The following is a 14,670-nucleotide window of genomic DNA, read 5'->3' as shown; positions in this document are numbered from 1 at the left end:
CCCCACTTCCCAGTGTTCATCCTCCTCAGTGTTACCCCACTCCCCAGTGTTACCCCACTCCCCCGTGTTCATCCTCCCAGTGTTACCCACTTCCCAGTGTTCATCCTCCCCAGTGTTACCCCACCCCCCAGTGTTCATCCTCCCCAGTGTTACCCCACTCCCCAGTGTTACCCCACTCCCCCGTGTTCATCCTCCCCAGTGTTACCCACTTCCCAGTGTTCATCCTCCCCAGTGTTACCCCACCCCCCAGTGTTACCCCATTCCCCCGTGTTCATCCTCCACAGTGTTACCCACTCCCCAGTGTTCATCCTCCCCAGTGTTACCCACTCCCCAGTGTTACCCCATTCCCCAGTGTTAATCCCCTCAGTGCTACCCCACTCCCCAGTGTTACCCCACTTCCCAGTGTTACCCCACTCTCCAGTGTTCATCCCCCCAGTGTTACCCCACTCCCCAGTGTTGCCCCACTCCCCAATGTTACCCCACTCCCCATTGTTGCCCCACTCCCCAGTGTTCATCCCCCCAGTGCTACCCCACTCCCCAGTGTTACCCCACTTCCCAGTGTTCATCCTCCCCAGTGTTAATCCACTCCCCAGTGTTCATCCTCCCCAGTGTTACCCCACTCCTCAGTGTTCATCCTCCCCAGTGTTACCCCACTTCCAAGTGTTCATCCTCCTCAGTGTTCATCGTCCCCAGTGTTACCCCACTCCTCAGTGTTCATTCTCCCCAGTGTTACCCCACCCGCCAGTGTTCATCCTCCCCAGTGTTACCCCACTCCCGTGTTCATCCTCCCCAGTGTTCATCCTCCCCAGTGTTACCCCACTCCCCAGTGCGCATCCTCCCCAGTGTTACCCCACTCCCCAGTGTTCATCCTCCCCAGTGTTACCCCACTCCCCAGTGTTCATCCTCCCCAGTGTTCATCCTCCCCAGTGTTACCCCACTCCCCAGTGTTCATCCTCCCCAGTGTTCATCCTCCCCAGTGTTACCCCACTCCCCAGTGTTCATCCTCCCCAGTGTTACCCCACTCCCCAGTGTTACCCCACTCCCCAGTGTTACCCCACTCCCCAGTGTTACCCCACTCCCCAGTGTTCATTCTCTCCAGTGTTACCCCACTCCCCGGTGTTCATTCTCCTCAGTGTTACCCCACTCCCCAGTGTTGCCCCACTCTCCAATGTTACCCCACTCCCCAATATTGCCCCACTCCCCAGTGTTCATCCTCCCCAATGTTGCCCCACTCCCCAGTGTTCATCCCCCCAGTGCTACCCCACTCCCCAGTGTTACCCCACTTCCCAGTGTTCATCCTCCCCAGTGTTAATCCACTCCCCAGTGTTCATCCTCCCCAGTGTTACCCCACTCCTCAGTGTTCATCCTCCCCAGTGTTACCCCACTTCCCAGTGTTCATCCTCCTCAGTGTTCATCCTCCCCAGTGTTACCCCACTCCTCAGTGTTCATTCTCCCCAGTGTTACCCCACCCGCCAGTGTTCATCCTCCCCAGTGTTACCCCACTCCCGTGTTCATCCTCCCCAGTGTTCATCCTCCCCAGTGTTACCCCACTCCCCAGTGCGCATCCTCCCCAGTGTTACCCCACTCCCCAGTGTTCATCCTCCCCAGTGTTACCCCACTCCCCAGTGTTCATCCTCCCCAGTGTTCATTCTCCCCAGTGTTACCCCACTCCCGTGTTCATCCTCCCCAGTGTTACCCCACTCCCCAGTGTTCATTCTCCCCAGTGTTACTCCACTCCCCAGTGTTCATCCTCCCCAGTGTTACCCCACTCCCCAGTGTTACCCCACTCCCCAGTGTTACCCCACTCCCCAGTGTTACCCCACTCCCCAGTGTTCATTCTCTCCAGTGTTACCCCACTCCCCGGTGTTCATTCTCCTCAGTGTTACCCCACTCCCCAGTATTAATTCTCCCAGTGTTACTCCCCAGTGTTACCTCACTCCCCAGTGTTACCCACTCCCCAGTGTTCATTCTCCCCAGTGTTAACCACTCCCCAGTGTTATCCCACTCCCCAGTGTTCATTCTCCCCAGTGTTCATTCTCCCCAGTGTTACCCCACTCCCCAGTGTTCATCCTCTCCAGTGTTAACCCACTCCCCAGTGTTCATCCTCCCCAGTGTTACCCCGCGCCAGTGTTACCCCACCCCCCAGTGTTACCCCACTTCCCAGTGTTCATTCTCCCCAGTGTTACCCCACTCCCGTGTTCATCCTCCAAGTGTTACCCATCCCCCAGTGTTCATTCTCCCCAGTGTTACCCCTCTCCCCAGTGTTCATCCTCCCCAGTGTTACCCCACTCCCCAGTGTTCATCCTCCCCAGTGTTACCCCAGTCCCCAGTGTTCATCCTCCCCAGTGTTACCCCACCCCCCAGTGTTCATCCTCCCCAGTGTTACCCCACTTCCCAGTGTTCATCCTCCCCAGTGTTACCCCACCCCCCAGTGTTCATCCTCCCCAGTGTTACCCCACTTCCCAGTGTTCATCCTCCCCAGTTACCCCACTCCCCAGTGTTACCCCACTCCCCCGTGTTCATCCTCCCAGTGTTACCCACTTCCCAGTGTTCATCCTCCCCAGTGTTACCCCACCCCCCAGTGTTCATCCTCCCCAGTGTTACCCCACTCCCCAGTGTTACCCCACTCCCCCGTGTTCATCCTCCCCAGTGTTACCCACTTCCCAGTGTTCATCCTCCCCAGTGTTACCCCACCCCCCAGTGTTACCCCATTCCCCCGTGTTCATCCTCCACAGTGTTACCCACTCCCCAGTGTTCATCCTCCCCAGTGTTACCCACTCCCCAGTGTTACCCCATTCCCCAGTGTTAATCCCCTCAGTGCTACCCCACTCCCCAGTGTTACCCCACTTCCCAGTGTTACCCCACTCTCCAGTGTTCATCCCCCCAGTGTTACCCCACTCCCCAGTGTTGCCCCACTCCCCAATGTTACCCCACTCCCCATTGTTGCCCCACTCCCCAGTGTTCATCCCCCCAGTGCTACCCCACTCCCCAGTGTTACCCCACTTCCCAGTGTTCATCCTCCCCAGTGTTAATCCACTCCCCAGTGTTCATCCTCCCCAGTGTTACCCCACTCCTCAGTGTTCATCCTCCCCAGTGTTACCCCACTTCCAAGTGTTCATCCTCCTCAGTGTTCATCGTCCCCAGTGTTACCCCACTCCTCAGTGTTCATTCTCCGCAGTGTTACCCCACCCGCCAGTGTTCATCCTCCCCAGTGTTACCCCACTCCCGTGTTCATCCTCCCCAGTGTTCATCCTCCCCAGTGTTACCCCACTCCCCAGTGCGCATCCTCCCCAGTGTTACCCCACTCCCCAGTGTTCATCCTCCCCAGTGTTACCCCACTCCCCAGTGTTCATCCTCCCCAGTGTTCATCCTCCCCAGTGTTACCCCACTCCCCAGTGTTCATCCTCCCCAGTGTTCATCCTCCCCAGTGTTACCCCACTCCCCAGTGTTCATCCTCCCCAGTGTTACCCCACTCCCCAGTGTTACCCCACTCCCCAGTGTTACCCCACTCCCCAGTGTTACCCCACTCCCCAGTGTTCATTCTCCCCAGTGTTACCCCACTCCCCGGTGTTCATTCTCCCCAGTGTTACCCCACTCCCCAGTATTCATTCTCCCAGTGTTACTCCCCAGTGTTACCTCACTCCCCAGTGTTAACCACTCCCCAGTGTTACCCCACTACCCAGTGTTCATTCTCCCCAGTGTTACCCCACTCCCCAGTGTTCATCCTCCCCAGTGTTACCCCACTCCCCAGTGTTCATCCTCCCAGTGTTACCCCGCGCCAGTGTTACCCCACCCCCCAGTGTTACCCACTTCCCAGTGTTCATTCTCCCCAGTGTTACCCCGCTCCGGTGTTCATCCTCCCAGTGTTACCCATCCCCCAGTGTTCATTCTCCCCAGTGTTACCCCTCTCCCCAGTGTTCATCCTCCCCAGTGTTACCCCACTCCCCAGTGTTCATCCTCCCCAGTGTTACCCCACCCCCCAGTGTTCATCCTCCCCAGTGTTACCCCACTTCCCAGTGTTCATCCTCCCCAGTGTTACCCCACCACCCAGTGTTCATCCTCCCCAGTGTTGCCCCACTTCCCAGTGTTCATCCTCCCCAGTGTTACCCCAGTCCCCAGTGTTACCCCACTCCCCCGTGTTCATCCTCCTTAGTGTTACCCACTTTCCAGTGTTCATCCTCCCCAGTGTTACCCCACCCCCCAGTGTTCATCCTCCCCAGTGTTACCCCACTCCCCAGTGTTACCCCACTCCCCCGTGTTCATCCTCCCCAGTGTTACCCACTTCCCAGTGTTCATCCTCCCCAGTGTTACCCCACCCCCCAGTGTTCATCCTCCCCAGTGTTACCCCACCCGCCAGTGTTCATCCTCCCCAGTGTTACCCTACTTCCCAGTGTTCATCCTCCCCAGTGTTACCCCACCCCCGTGTTCATCCTCCCCAGTGTAACCCCACCCCCCAGTGTTCATCCTCCCCAGTGTTACCCCACTCCCCAGTGTTCATCCTCCCCAGTGTTACCCCACCCCCCAGTGTTCATCCTCCCCAGTGTTACCCCACTCCCCCGTGTTCATCCTCCCCAGTGTTACCCCACTCCCCAGTGTTCATCCTCCCCAGTGTTACCCCACTCCTCAGTGTTCATTCTCCCCAGTGTTACCCCACTCCCCAGTGCGCATCCTCCCCAGTGTTACCCCACTCCCCAGTGTTACCCCACTCCCCAGTGTTCATCCTCCCCTGTGTTACCCCACTCCCCAGTGTTCATCCTCCCCAGTGTTACCCCACTCCCCAGTGTTCATTCTCCCCAGTGTTACTCCACTCCCCAGTGTTCATCCTACCCAGTGTTACCCCACTCCCCAGTGTTCATCCTCCCCAGTGTTACCCCACTCCCCAGTGTTACCCCACTCCCCGGTGTTCATTCTCCCCAGTGTTACCCCACTCCTCAGTATTCATTCTCCCAGTGTTACTCCCAAGTGTAACCCCACTCCCCAGTATTAATACTCCCAATTTTGCCCCACTCCCCAGTGTTACCTCACTCCCCAGTGTTACCCCACTCCCCAGTGTTCATTCTCCCAGTTTTGCCCCACTCCCCAGTGTTCATTCTCCCTAGTGTTCATTCTCCCCAGTGTTACCCCAATCCCCAGTGTTCATCCTCCCCAGTGTTATCCATCCCCCAGTGTTCATTCTCCCCAGTGTTACCCCACTCCCGTGTTCATCCTCCCCAGTGTTACCCCACTCCCCAGTGTTCATCCTCCCCAGTGTTACCCCACTCCCCAGTGTTCATCCTCCCCAGTGTTACCCCACTCCCCAGTGTTACCCCACTCCCCAGTGTTCATCCTCCCCAGTGTTACCCCACCCCCCAGAGTTCATCCTCCCCAGTGTTACCCCACCCCCCAGTTTTCATCCTCCCCAGTGTTACCCCACTCCCCAGTAGTCCCAGGTTCGATTCCGGCTTGGGTCATTGTCTGTGCGGAGTCTGCACGTCCTCCCCGTGTCTGCGTGGGTTTCCTCCGGGTGCTCCGGTTTCCTCCCACAGTCCAAAGATGTGCGGGTTAGGTGAATTGGCCAATGATAAATTGCCCTTAATGTCCAAATTGCCTTTGGTGTTGGGTAGAGGTGTTGAGTTTGGGTAGGGTGCTCTTTCCAAGAGCTGGTGCAGACTCAGGGGGTCGAGTGGCCTCCTTCTGCACTGTAGATTCAATGATAATCTATGATTAATCTAGGACAAAGGTTCGGCACAACATCGTGGGCCGAAGGGCCTGTTCTGTGCTGTATTTTCTATGTTCTATGTTAATCCCCTCAGTGCTACCCCACTCCCCAGTGTTACCCCACTTCCCCGTGTTACCCCACTCCCCAGTGTTGCCCCACTCCCCAATGTTACCCCATTCCCCAATGTTGCCCCACTCCCCAGTGTTCATCCCCCCAGTGCTACCCCACTCCCCAGTGTTACCCCACTTCCCAGTGTTCATCCTCCCCAGTGTTAATCCACTCCCCAGTGTTCATCCTCCCCAGTGTTACCCCACTCCTCAGTGTTCATCCTCCCCAGTGTTACCCCACTTCCCAGTGTTCATCCTCCTCAGTGTTCATCCTCCCCAGTGTTACTCCACTCCCCAGTGTTCATTCTCCCCAGTGTTACTCCACTCCCCAGTGTTCATCCTCCCCAGTGTTACCCCACTCCCCAGTGTTACCCCACTCCCCAGTGTTACCCCACTCCCCAGTGTTACCCCACTCCCCAGGTTACCCCACTCCCCAGTGTTACCCCACTCTCCAGTGTTACCCCACTCTCCAGTGTTACCCCACTCTCCAGTGTTACCCCACTCCCCAGTGTTACCCCACTCTCCAGTGTTACCCCACTCCCCAGTGTTCATTCTCCCCAGTGTTACCCCACTCCCCAGTGTTCATCCTCCCCAGTGTTACCCCACTCCTCAGTGTTGATCCTCTCCAGTGTTACCCCACCCCCCAGTGTTCATCCTCCCCAGTGTTACCCCATCCCCCAGTGTTCATTCTCCCCAGTGTTACCCCACTCCCCCGTGTTCATCCTCCCCAGTGTTACCCCACTCCCCCGTGTTCATCCTCCCCAGTGTTACCCCACTCCCCCATGTTCATCCTCCCCAGTGTTACCCCACTCCCCCGTGTTCATCCTCCCCAGTGTTACCCAACTCCCCCGTGTTCATCCTCCCCAGTGTTACCCCACTCCCCCGTGTTCATCCTCCCCAATGTTACCCCACTCCCCCGTGTTCATCCTCCCCGGTGTTACCCCACTCCCCCGTGTTCATCCTCCCCAGTGTTACCCCACCCCCCAGTGTTCATCCTCCCCAGTGTTACCCCACTCCCCCGTGTTCATCCTCCCCAGTGTTACCCCACCCCCTAGTGTTCATCCTCCCCAGTGTTACCCCACTCCCCAGTGTTCATCCTCCCCAGTGTTACCCCACTCCCCAGTGTTCATCCTCCCCAGTGTTACCCCACTCCCCAGTGTTCATCCTCCCCAGTGTTACCCCACTCCCCAGTGTTCATCCTCCCCAGTGTTACCCACTCCCCCGTGTTCATCCTCCCCAGTGTTACCCCACTCCCCAGTGTTCATCCTCCCCATTGTTACCCCCCCCCCCAGTGTTGATCCTCCTTTGATTGTGCATTTCCAAGTGCTTACTCACATTCACGCATCTGAGTGTATTTTAAGATTTTCTTTCTCAGATCGATTCTCCCAATAGTCTGCAGACAATCCTCCACCACTTTCAAATTATTCACATCAATCTTGGCGAGTTTCTCCAGTTCGACGATTAAATCTAAGAAAGTCTGACAGATAAAAGCCTTCCATTAGCTCAGGAATAAATCCCAAGTTGAGTGGTAAACAAGGAGAAACCCGCTCAAATCATAACCCAATTCACAGGACACGATTGAAAGGCCCGTGAGGAGAGGTGTGTCGAACGGATTCTATAATAATCTTTATTACTCTCACAAGTAGGCTTACATTAACACCGCAATGATGTTACTGTGAAAATCCCCTCGTCGCCACACTCTACCGCCGGTTCAGGTACATTGAGGGAGAATTCAGAATGTCCAATTCAACTAACAAGCACATCTTTCGGGACATGTGGGAGGAAACCGGAGCACCCGGAGGAAACCCACGCAGACACAGGGGGAACCTGCCGACTCCACACAGACAGTGACCCAAGTCGGGGATCGAACCCGGATCCTTAGCGCTGTGAAGCAACAGGGCCAATCACTGTGCTACCGTGCTAACTCTCCCGCAGCACAAGAGATGATGCCATTAAAACGTATATAATTCAGGAAGAGCATGGCAGGGTAGAAACAGAGGGATAGTCTCAGGATAAAGGGTTAGCTATTTTGGGCGGAATTGAGGAATTCCTTCACTCGCGGGTTGTGAATCTTTGGAATTCTTTACTCAGAACTGTGGATGCTCAGTCGATGAGTATATTCAAGACTGAGATTGAAACAGATTTGGGAATTAAGGGAATCAAAGGATAGGAGAATGGAGTGAAGTTGACATCAAACATCAAAGTTCAATCTTTCTTACAGTCTTGCTAGCAGTCCAATTCCCTCTGTTGACACAATAGCATTGAAACAGTTAAGTGGAAGCTACATAGGTTAAAGGGAGCTGAAAGGGTTAAAAATCTTACACGTTTAAAAGAAACTTGAAAGGCTAGCGAAAGAGAAAATGCTGGAAAATCTCAGCAGGTCTGGGCAGCATCTGTAGGGAGAGGAAAGAGCTAACGTTTTGAGTCTGATGACTCTTTGTCAAAGTGGCTAACACTGGGCTACTGCTCACTGTGGTTGGTGGATTCCCACAGACAGAAATCAGTTGCCACAGCAACAGATAAGCATTCAAGGATTTTTAATTGCATCAAGGATATAGTCACACAAGTATGCAGCTGCTACCCATATGGGTCTCACAGAACACCGGACAATGGGATGGGAGTACAGGTACAAAGCTCAGGCATACACGTAATCTTATGTTTTTTTTTAAATCTTACCAATTCATTTTTTCCAATTAAGGGACAATTTAGCGTGGCCAATCCACCTACACTGCACATCTTTGGGTTGTGGGGTGAAACCCACACAAACTCAGGGAGAATGTGCAAACTCCACACAGACAGTGACCCAGAGCTGGGATCGAACCTGGGACCTCGGCGCCGTGAGGCAGCAGGGCTAACCCACTGCGCCACCGTGCTGCCCACTTTATTTTATGTATGCCTAGCAGCTAATAGAGAAGTAGAGACAGACAGGTGCTTGCCGATATTATACTACGTACGTGCCTTGATTATGATTGGTGATTATACTCAAATGTAATACATTATGTAATACTAATTATTAGTTGTGAATGGACATAGATAATTTCACAACAAATGTATTGTTTTGATTGGCGTATGTCAATTACCTGAAAGATAAGAAAAGATATAACTACTTTGTATTTTCTGCGATTGGGGAGCTGGTAAGTCACCTAGTGGATGCTTGGCTCCTTGCTACAGCTGGAACAAAGTTTGTGAACTGAAACCCTAAACTGTGGTCTGATCAGTTGGAGAGTGAGGAACACTGTAGGTGTGAAGCTCCCGCAACAGTAGGTGTACGAGGGAGAAAGGAAGAGAAGATTATGCTAATTGGTTGAGATGCAACAGGGCGGGAGGAAATCTTTTTTTAATAAATTTAAAGTGCCCAATTCTTTTTCTTCCAATTAAGGGGCAATTTAGCTTGGCCAATCCACCTACCCTGCACATCTCTGCATTGAGGGGGTGAAAGCCATGCAGACATGGGAAGAAAGTGCAAACTCCACATGGGCAGTGACCCGGGGCCACGATCGAACCCAGGTCCTCAGCGCTGTGAGTCAGCAGTGCTAACAGGGCGGGAGGAAATGGCGTGAAGCAAAGTCACCAGCGTGCAGCAGTTGGGTCAAATGGACTATTTCAGTGCTGTACGTTCAACGTAATACTTAACCTTGTTTAAAACATTTTGTTTAAAGTATTCATAAGAGCTCGGAGCAGGGTTAACAGCCCCTCGAGCCTGCTACACAATTCAATTAAAGTCGCCATAGTCCCAGAGGACCATAGGCGACACAGTGGTTAGCACTGCTGCCTCACAGCACCACAGGCCCGGATTCAATTCCGGCCTTGAATGACTGTCTGTGTGGAGTTTGCACTCTCCCCGTGTCTGCGTGGGTTTCCTCCGGTTGCTCTGGTTCATCCCACAATCCAAAGATTTGCAGGTGAGGTGGATTGGCCATGATCAATGTGCAAGGTTACAGGGACTGGGCCTAGGTCGGGTGCTCTTTTGGAGGGTCCACAATAGGCCGAACGGCCTCCTTCTGCACTGTGAGGATTCTGTGGATTTTAAGGCTGCTCTCCCCTTTTAAGAGAGCTGGCTGGTGGTGATTTAACCTCGGGGTCACCACCTCAGTCAAGAGGCAAGATTGAGAAGGCTTTCATGGATAACCTCAGCAGGTACAGGAATTGAACCCACACAGTCATTATCCAGACTTTCAGCCAACTGAGCTAACCAGCCCCCAAAATTCAATATGGTCATGACTGATCCACATGTCACATGCATTAGACAGAGCTAAGCGATCCATCCCACTATCACCTCTATTTTGAAATTTTCAGCTGACCCCAGCATTGTTTATTGGAGGAGAGTTCCAGATTTCCTCTGCTCTTTGTGTGAAGAAGTGCTTTCTAACATCACCCCTAAACAGATCTTTGTTCTGCTACATCTGGCTATGAATGGTGGTGGACAATTCAACAATTAACCAGAGGAAAAGGCTCCACAAACATTTCCTTCCTCAATGATGGGGGACTCCAGCAGGTGAATGTGAAAGGCAAGGCTGAAGCATTGGTAACAATCTTCAGCCAAAAATGCAGAGTGGATGATCCATCTCGCCTCCTCCAGAAGTCCCCAGCATCATTGAGGCCAGCCTTCTTTCATTTTACATGATACCACGAAACAGCTAAGTGCACTGGTACTGCAAAGGCAGTTTGGGCTTTGTATGGGCCCTGACACTATTCCGTCAATACTACCGAAGACTTATGCTTCTGAACCAGGCACGCCCCTAACCAACAATACTGGCTTCTACTTGGCAATGTGGAAAATTACCCTGGTACTTTCTGCCACGAAATGGCAGGACAAATTCAATTCAGTCAACCACTGCCCCATTGAAATATGGTGGCGAGCTGCCTTTTTGGCAGTCCATGTGGTGTAGGTATATCCACAGTGCTGTGAGGCAGGGAGTTCCAGGATTTTGACCCAGCGACAATGAAGGAACAGCGATATATTCCCAAATCAGGATGGCTGAGTGGCTTGGAGGGGAACTTTCAGGTGGTGGTGGTGTTCCCATGTATCTGCTGCCCTTGAAGGTAGTGGTTGTAGAGTTGGAAGATGCTGTCGAAGGAGCCTTGGTGCATCTTGTAGGTAGTATACACTGCTGCCACTGTTTGTCGGTGGTGGAGGGAGTGCCAATCAAGCAAGCTGCTTTGTCCTGTAAGGTGTTGAGCTTCTAGAGCGTGGATGGAACTGCACTCATCCAAGCAAGTGGGGAGTATTCCATCATACTCCTGACTTGTGCCTTGTGGATGGTGGATATGCTTTGGGGAGTCAAGAGGTGAGTTACTCACCACAGGATCCTTAGACTCTAACATGCTCTTGTAGCCACTGTATTTATATGGCTGGCCCAGTTCAGTTTCTGGTCAGTGGTAACCTGCAGGATGTTAATAGTGGGGGATTCAGTGATGGTAATGCCATTGAATGTCAAGAGGTGATGGTTAAATTCTCTCTTGTTGGAGATGAATATTGCCTGGCACTTGTATGGCACAAATGTTACTTGCTGACTTCCGGGTGCGGCGATGACCAGCTGAGTCGCACGTTTCGGCAGCTCCCGGTGGAACGGACTTTTGGGCTCTTAATAAGAGCCCCAACGGCAATTTTAACGGCTAAAAGTACTATGCGGTGAACCAGAAGGGAATCCCCCCTGGATACGGATGAAAAAGGAGAGGAAGGTGGCCGGATTGCGGTGGATCCTTTAGAGCAGCGGCAAGGAAGGCAAGCAAAAACCAAGATGGCGTCGGAAGGTGGCAGTTTAATATGGGGCCCTGAACAACATGAGTTTTTGAAACGCTGCGTGGAAGAACTCAAAAAGGAATTGAAGAAGGAGCTGTTGGCCCCGATATTACAGGCGATCGAAGGGCTAAAGGAGGAGCAAAAGACCCAGGAGCGGGAGCTTCGGGTCGTGGAGGCAAAGGCTGCCGAGAATGAGGACGACATACAGGGCCTGGTGGTGAAGATGGAGATGCACGAGGCACACCATAAACGATGTGTGGAAAGGCTGGAGGCGCTGGAGAACAACGCGAGGAGGAACAACCTAAGGATTCTTGGTCTTCCTGAAGGTGCGGAGGGAGCGGACGTCGGGGCATATGTGAGCACGATGCTGCACTCGTTAATGGGAGCGGAGGCCCCGGCGGGTCCGCTGGAGGTGGAGGGAGCATACCGAGTGATGGCGCGAGGACCGAGAGCAGGAGAAATTCCTAGAGCCATAGTGGTGAGATTCCTCCGTTTTAAGGACAGAGAGATGGTCCTTAGATGGGCAAAGAAAACTCGGAGCAGTAAGTGGGAGAACGCGGTGATCCGCGTATACCAAGACTGGAGTGCGGAGGTGGCGAGAAGGAGGGCGAGCTTTAATCGGGCCAAGGCGGTGCTTTACAAAAAGAAGATAACATTCGGAATGCTGCAGCCGGCAAGACTGTGGGTCACATATCAAGGGAGGCACCACTACTTTGAGACGGCGGATGAGGCGTGGACTTTTATCGTGGAAGAAAAATTGGAATGAGCGGGTTATTAAAAAAAGAAAGTTTGAAACAAAGTGGTGGGGCGAGCATGGGGGGCGAAGAGGGGGGCAAAAAGGGGGGAAAGAGGAGTTTTATGTTATTAATCCTGCGATGTGGTAACTTTTCTCTCTTCCACAGGTGGTGGGGGGAGGAAAGGAGGTGGAAGAGATGGGGCGTTGGCCATTGGGGGCGGGGCCAAGGGGGAAGCGCGGGCTCGGCTCCCGCGCTATGATAATCATGGCGGGAATAGGGAAGCAGGAAGGAGGGGGCGTCGCACGGTGCAAGCCGAGGTCACGGGGGGAAGCCGAGGTCGGCCAGAGTTTGCTGACTTCTGGGAGCAACATGGGGGGTGTAACTACGCTCGTGGGGGATCTAGCGGGGGGGGTGGGAGGGTGGAATTATTGGGCTGCTGCTGCTGGGGAGAGGGGGGAGCTGGTATGGGGTGGGATGGGCGGGGGGGCACCGCCTGGGGGGACACAGCTGCGTGGGAACCGGATGAGGAGCTGGAAAAAGGGGATGGCTAATCGACATGGGGGGGGGGGTAAAAAGCCCCCCAACCCAGCTGATCACGTGGAACGTGAGAGGGCTGAACGGGCCGATAAAGAGGGCACGGGTACTCGCACACCTTAAGAAACTTAAGGCAGACGTGGTAATGTTACAGGAAACGCACTTGAAACTGATAGACCAGGTGAGACTACGCAAAGGTTGGGTGGGGCAGGTGTTCCATTCGGGGCTCGATGCGAAAAACAGGGGGGTGGCTATATTAGTGGGGAAGTGGGTAATGTTTGAGGCAAAGACTATAGTGGCGGATAGCGGGGGCAGATACGTGATGGTGAGTGGCAAACTACAGGGGGAGACGGTGGTTTTGGTAAACGTATATGCCCCGAACTGGGATGATGCCAATTTTATGAGGCGTATGCTAGGACGCATCCCGGACCTAGAGGTGGGAAAGTTGGTAATGGGGGAGATTTCAATACGGTGTTGGAACCAGGGCTGGACAGGTCGAGGTCCAGGACTGGAAGGAGGCCGGCAGCAGCCAAGGTGCTTAAAGATTTTATGGAGCAGATGGGAGGAGTAGACCCGTGGAGATTTAGCAGACCTAGGAGTAAGGAGTTTTCGTTTTTCTCCTATGTCCACAAAGTCTATTCGCGAATAGACTTTTTTGTTTTGGGAAGGGCGTTGATCCCGAAGGTGAGGGGAACGGAGTATACGGCTATAGCCATTTCGGATCACGCTCCACATTGGGTGGACTTGGAGATAGGGGAGGAAACAGAAGGGCGCCCACCCTGGAGAATGGACATGGGACTAATGGCAGATGAGGGGTGTGTCTAAGGGTGAGGGGGTGCATTGAAAAGTATTTGGAACTCAATGATAATGGGGAGGTCCAGGTGGGAGTGGTCTGGGAGGCGCTGAAGGCAGTGGTTAGAGGGGAGCTGATATCAATAAGGGCACATAAAGGAAAGCAGGAGAGTAGGGAACGGGAGCGGTTGCTGCAAGAACTTCTGAGGGTGGACAGGCAATATGCGGAGGCACCGGAGGAGGGACTGTACAGGGAAAGGCAAAGGTTACACGTAGAATTTGACTTGCTGACAACGGGTACTGCAGAGGCACAGTGGAGGAAGGCACAGGGTGTACAGTACGAATATGGGGAGAAGGCGACCAGGTTGCTGGCACACCAATTGAGGAAAAGGTGAGCAGCGAGGGAAATAGGGGGAGTGAGGGATGAGGAAGGAGAGATGAAGCGGGGAGCGGAGAGAGTGAATGGAGTGTTCAAGACATTTTATAAAAAATTATATGAAGCTCAACCCCCGGATGGGAGGGAGAGAATGATGGGCTTTTTGGATCGGCTGGAATTTCCCAAGGTGGAAGAGCAGGAAAGGGTGGGACTGGGAGCACAGATCGAGGTAGAAGAAGTGGTGAAAGGAATTAGGAGCATGCAGGCGGGAAAGGCCCCGGGACCGGATGGATTCCCAGTCGAATTCTATAGAAAATATGTGGACTTGCTCGCCCCGGTATTGACGAGGACCTTTAATGAGGCAAAGGAAAGGGGACAACTGCCCCCACTATGTCTGAAGCAACGATATCGCTTCTCTTAAAGAAGGAAAAGGACCCGCTACAATGCGGGTCCTATAGACCTATTTCCCTCCTAAATGTAGATGCCAAGATCCTGGCCAAGGTAATGGCAATGAGAATAGAGGAATGTGTCCCGGGGGTGGTCCACGAGGACCAAACTGGGTTTGTGAAGGGGAGACAGCTGAACACGAATATACGGAGGCTGTTAGGGGTAATGATGATGCCCCCACCAGAGGGGGAAAACGGAGATAGTAGTGGCGATGGATGCCGAGAAAGCATTTGATA

General features: G+C 53.5%; 1 protein-coding gene across 4 annotated transcripts in view; it reads right to left on the bottom strand.

Moving 5' to 3' along the window:
• LOC140394342 (CASP8 and FADD-like apoptosis regulator) overlaps positions 1-14,670 on the bottom strand; it is an 80,721-nt gene that overhangs the window by 52,756 nt on the left and 13,295 nt on the right. For all 4 annotated transcript variants that reach the window (XM_072481557.1, XM_072481544.1, XM_072481562.1 and 1 more), the window contains exon 5: positions 7,141-7,282. In XM_072481557.1, coding sequence (XP_072337658.1) covers positions 7,141-7,282 — 142 coding nt within the window. The remainder of the gene's footprint in view (positions 1-7,140; positions 7,283-14,670) is intronic.

Source organism: Scyliorhinus torazame, chromosome 2 (assembly GCF_047496885.1).
Source record: "Scyliorhinus torazame isolate Kashiwa2021f chromosome 2, sScyTor2.1, whole genome shotgun sequence".
NCBI lineage: Eukaryota > Metazoa > Chordata > Chondrichthyes > Carcharhiniformes > Scyliorhinidae > Scyliorhinus > Scyliorhinus torazame.
Note: the sequence above shows the minus strand (reverse complement) of the source record. Positions and strands in the feature narration are given on the sequence as shown.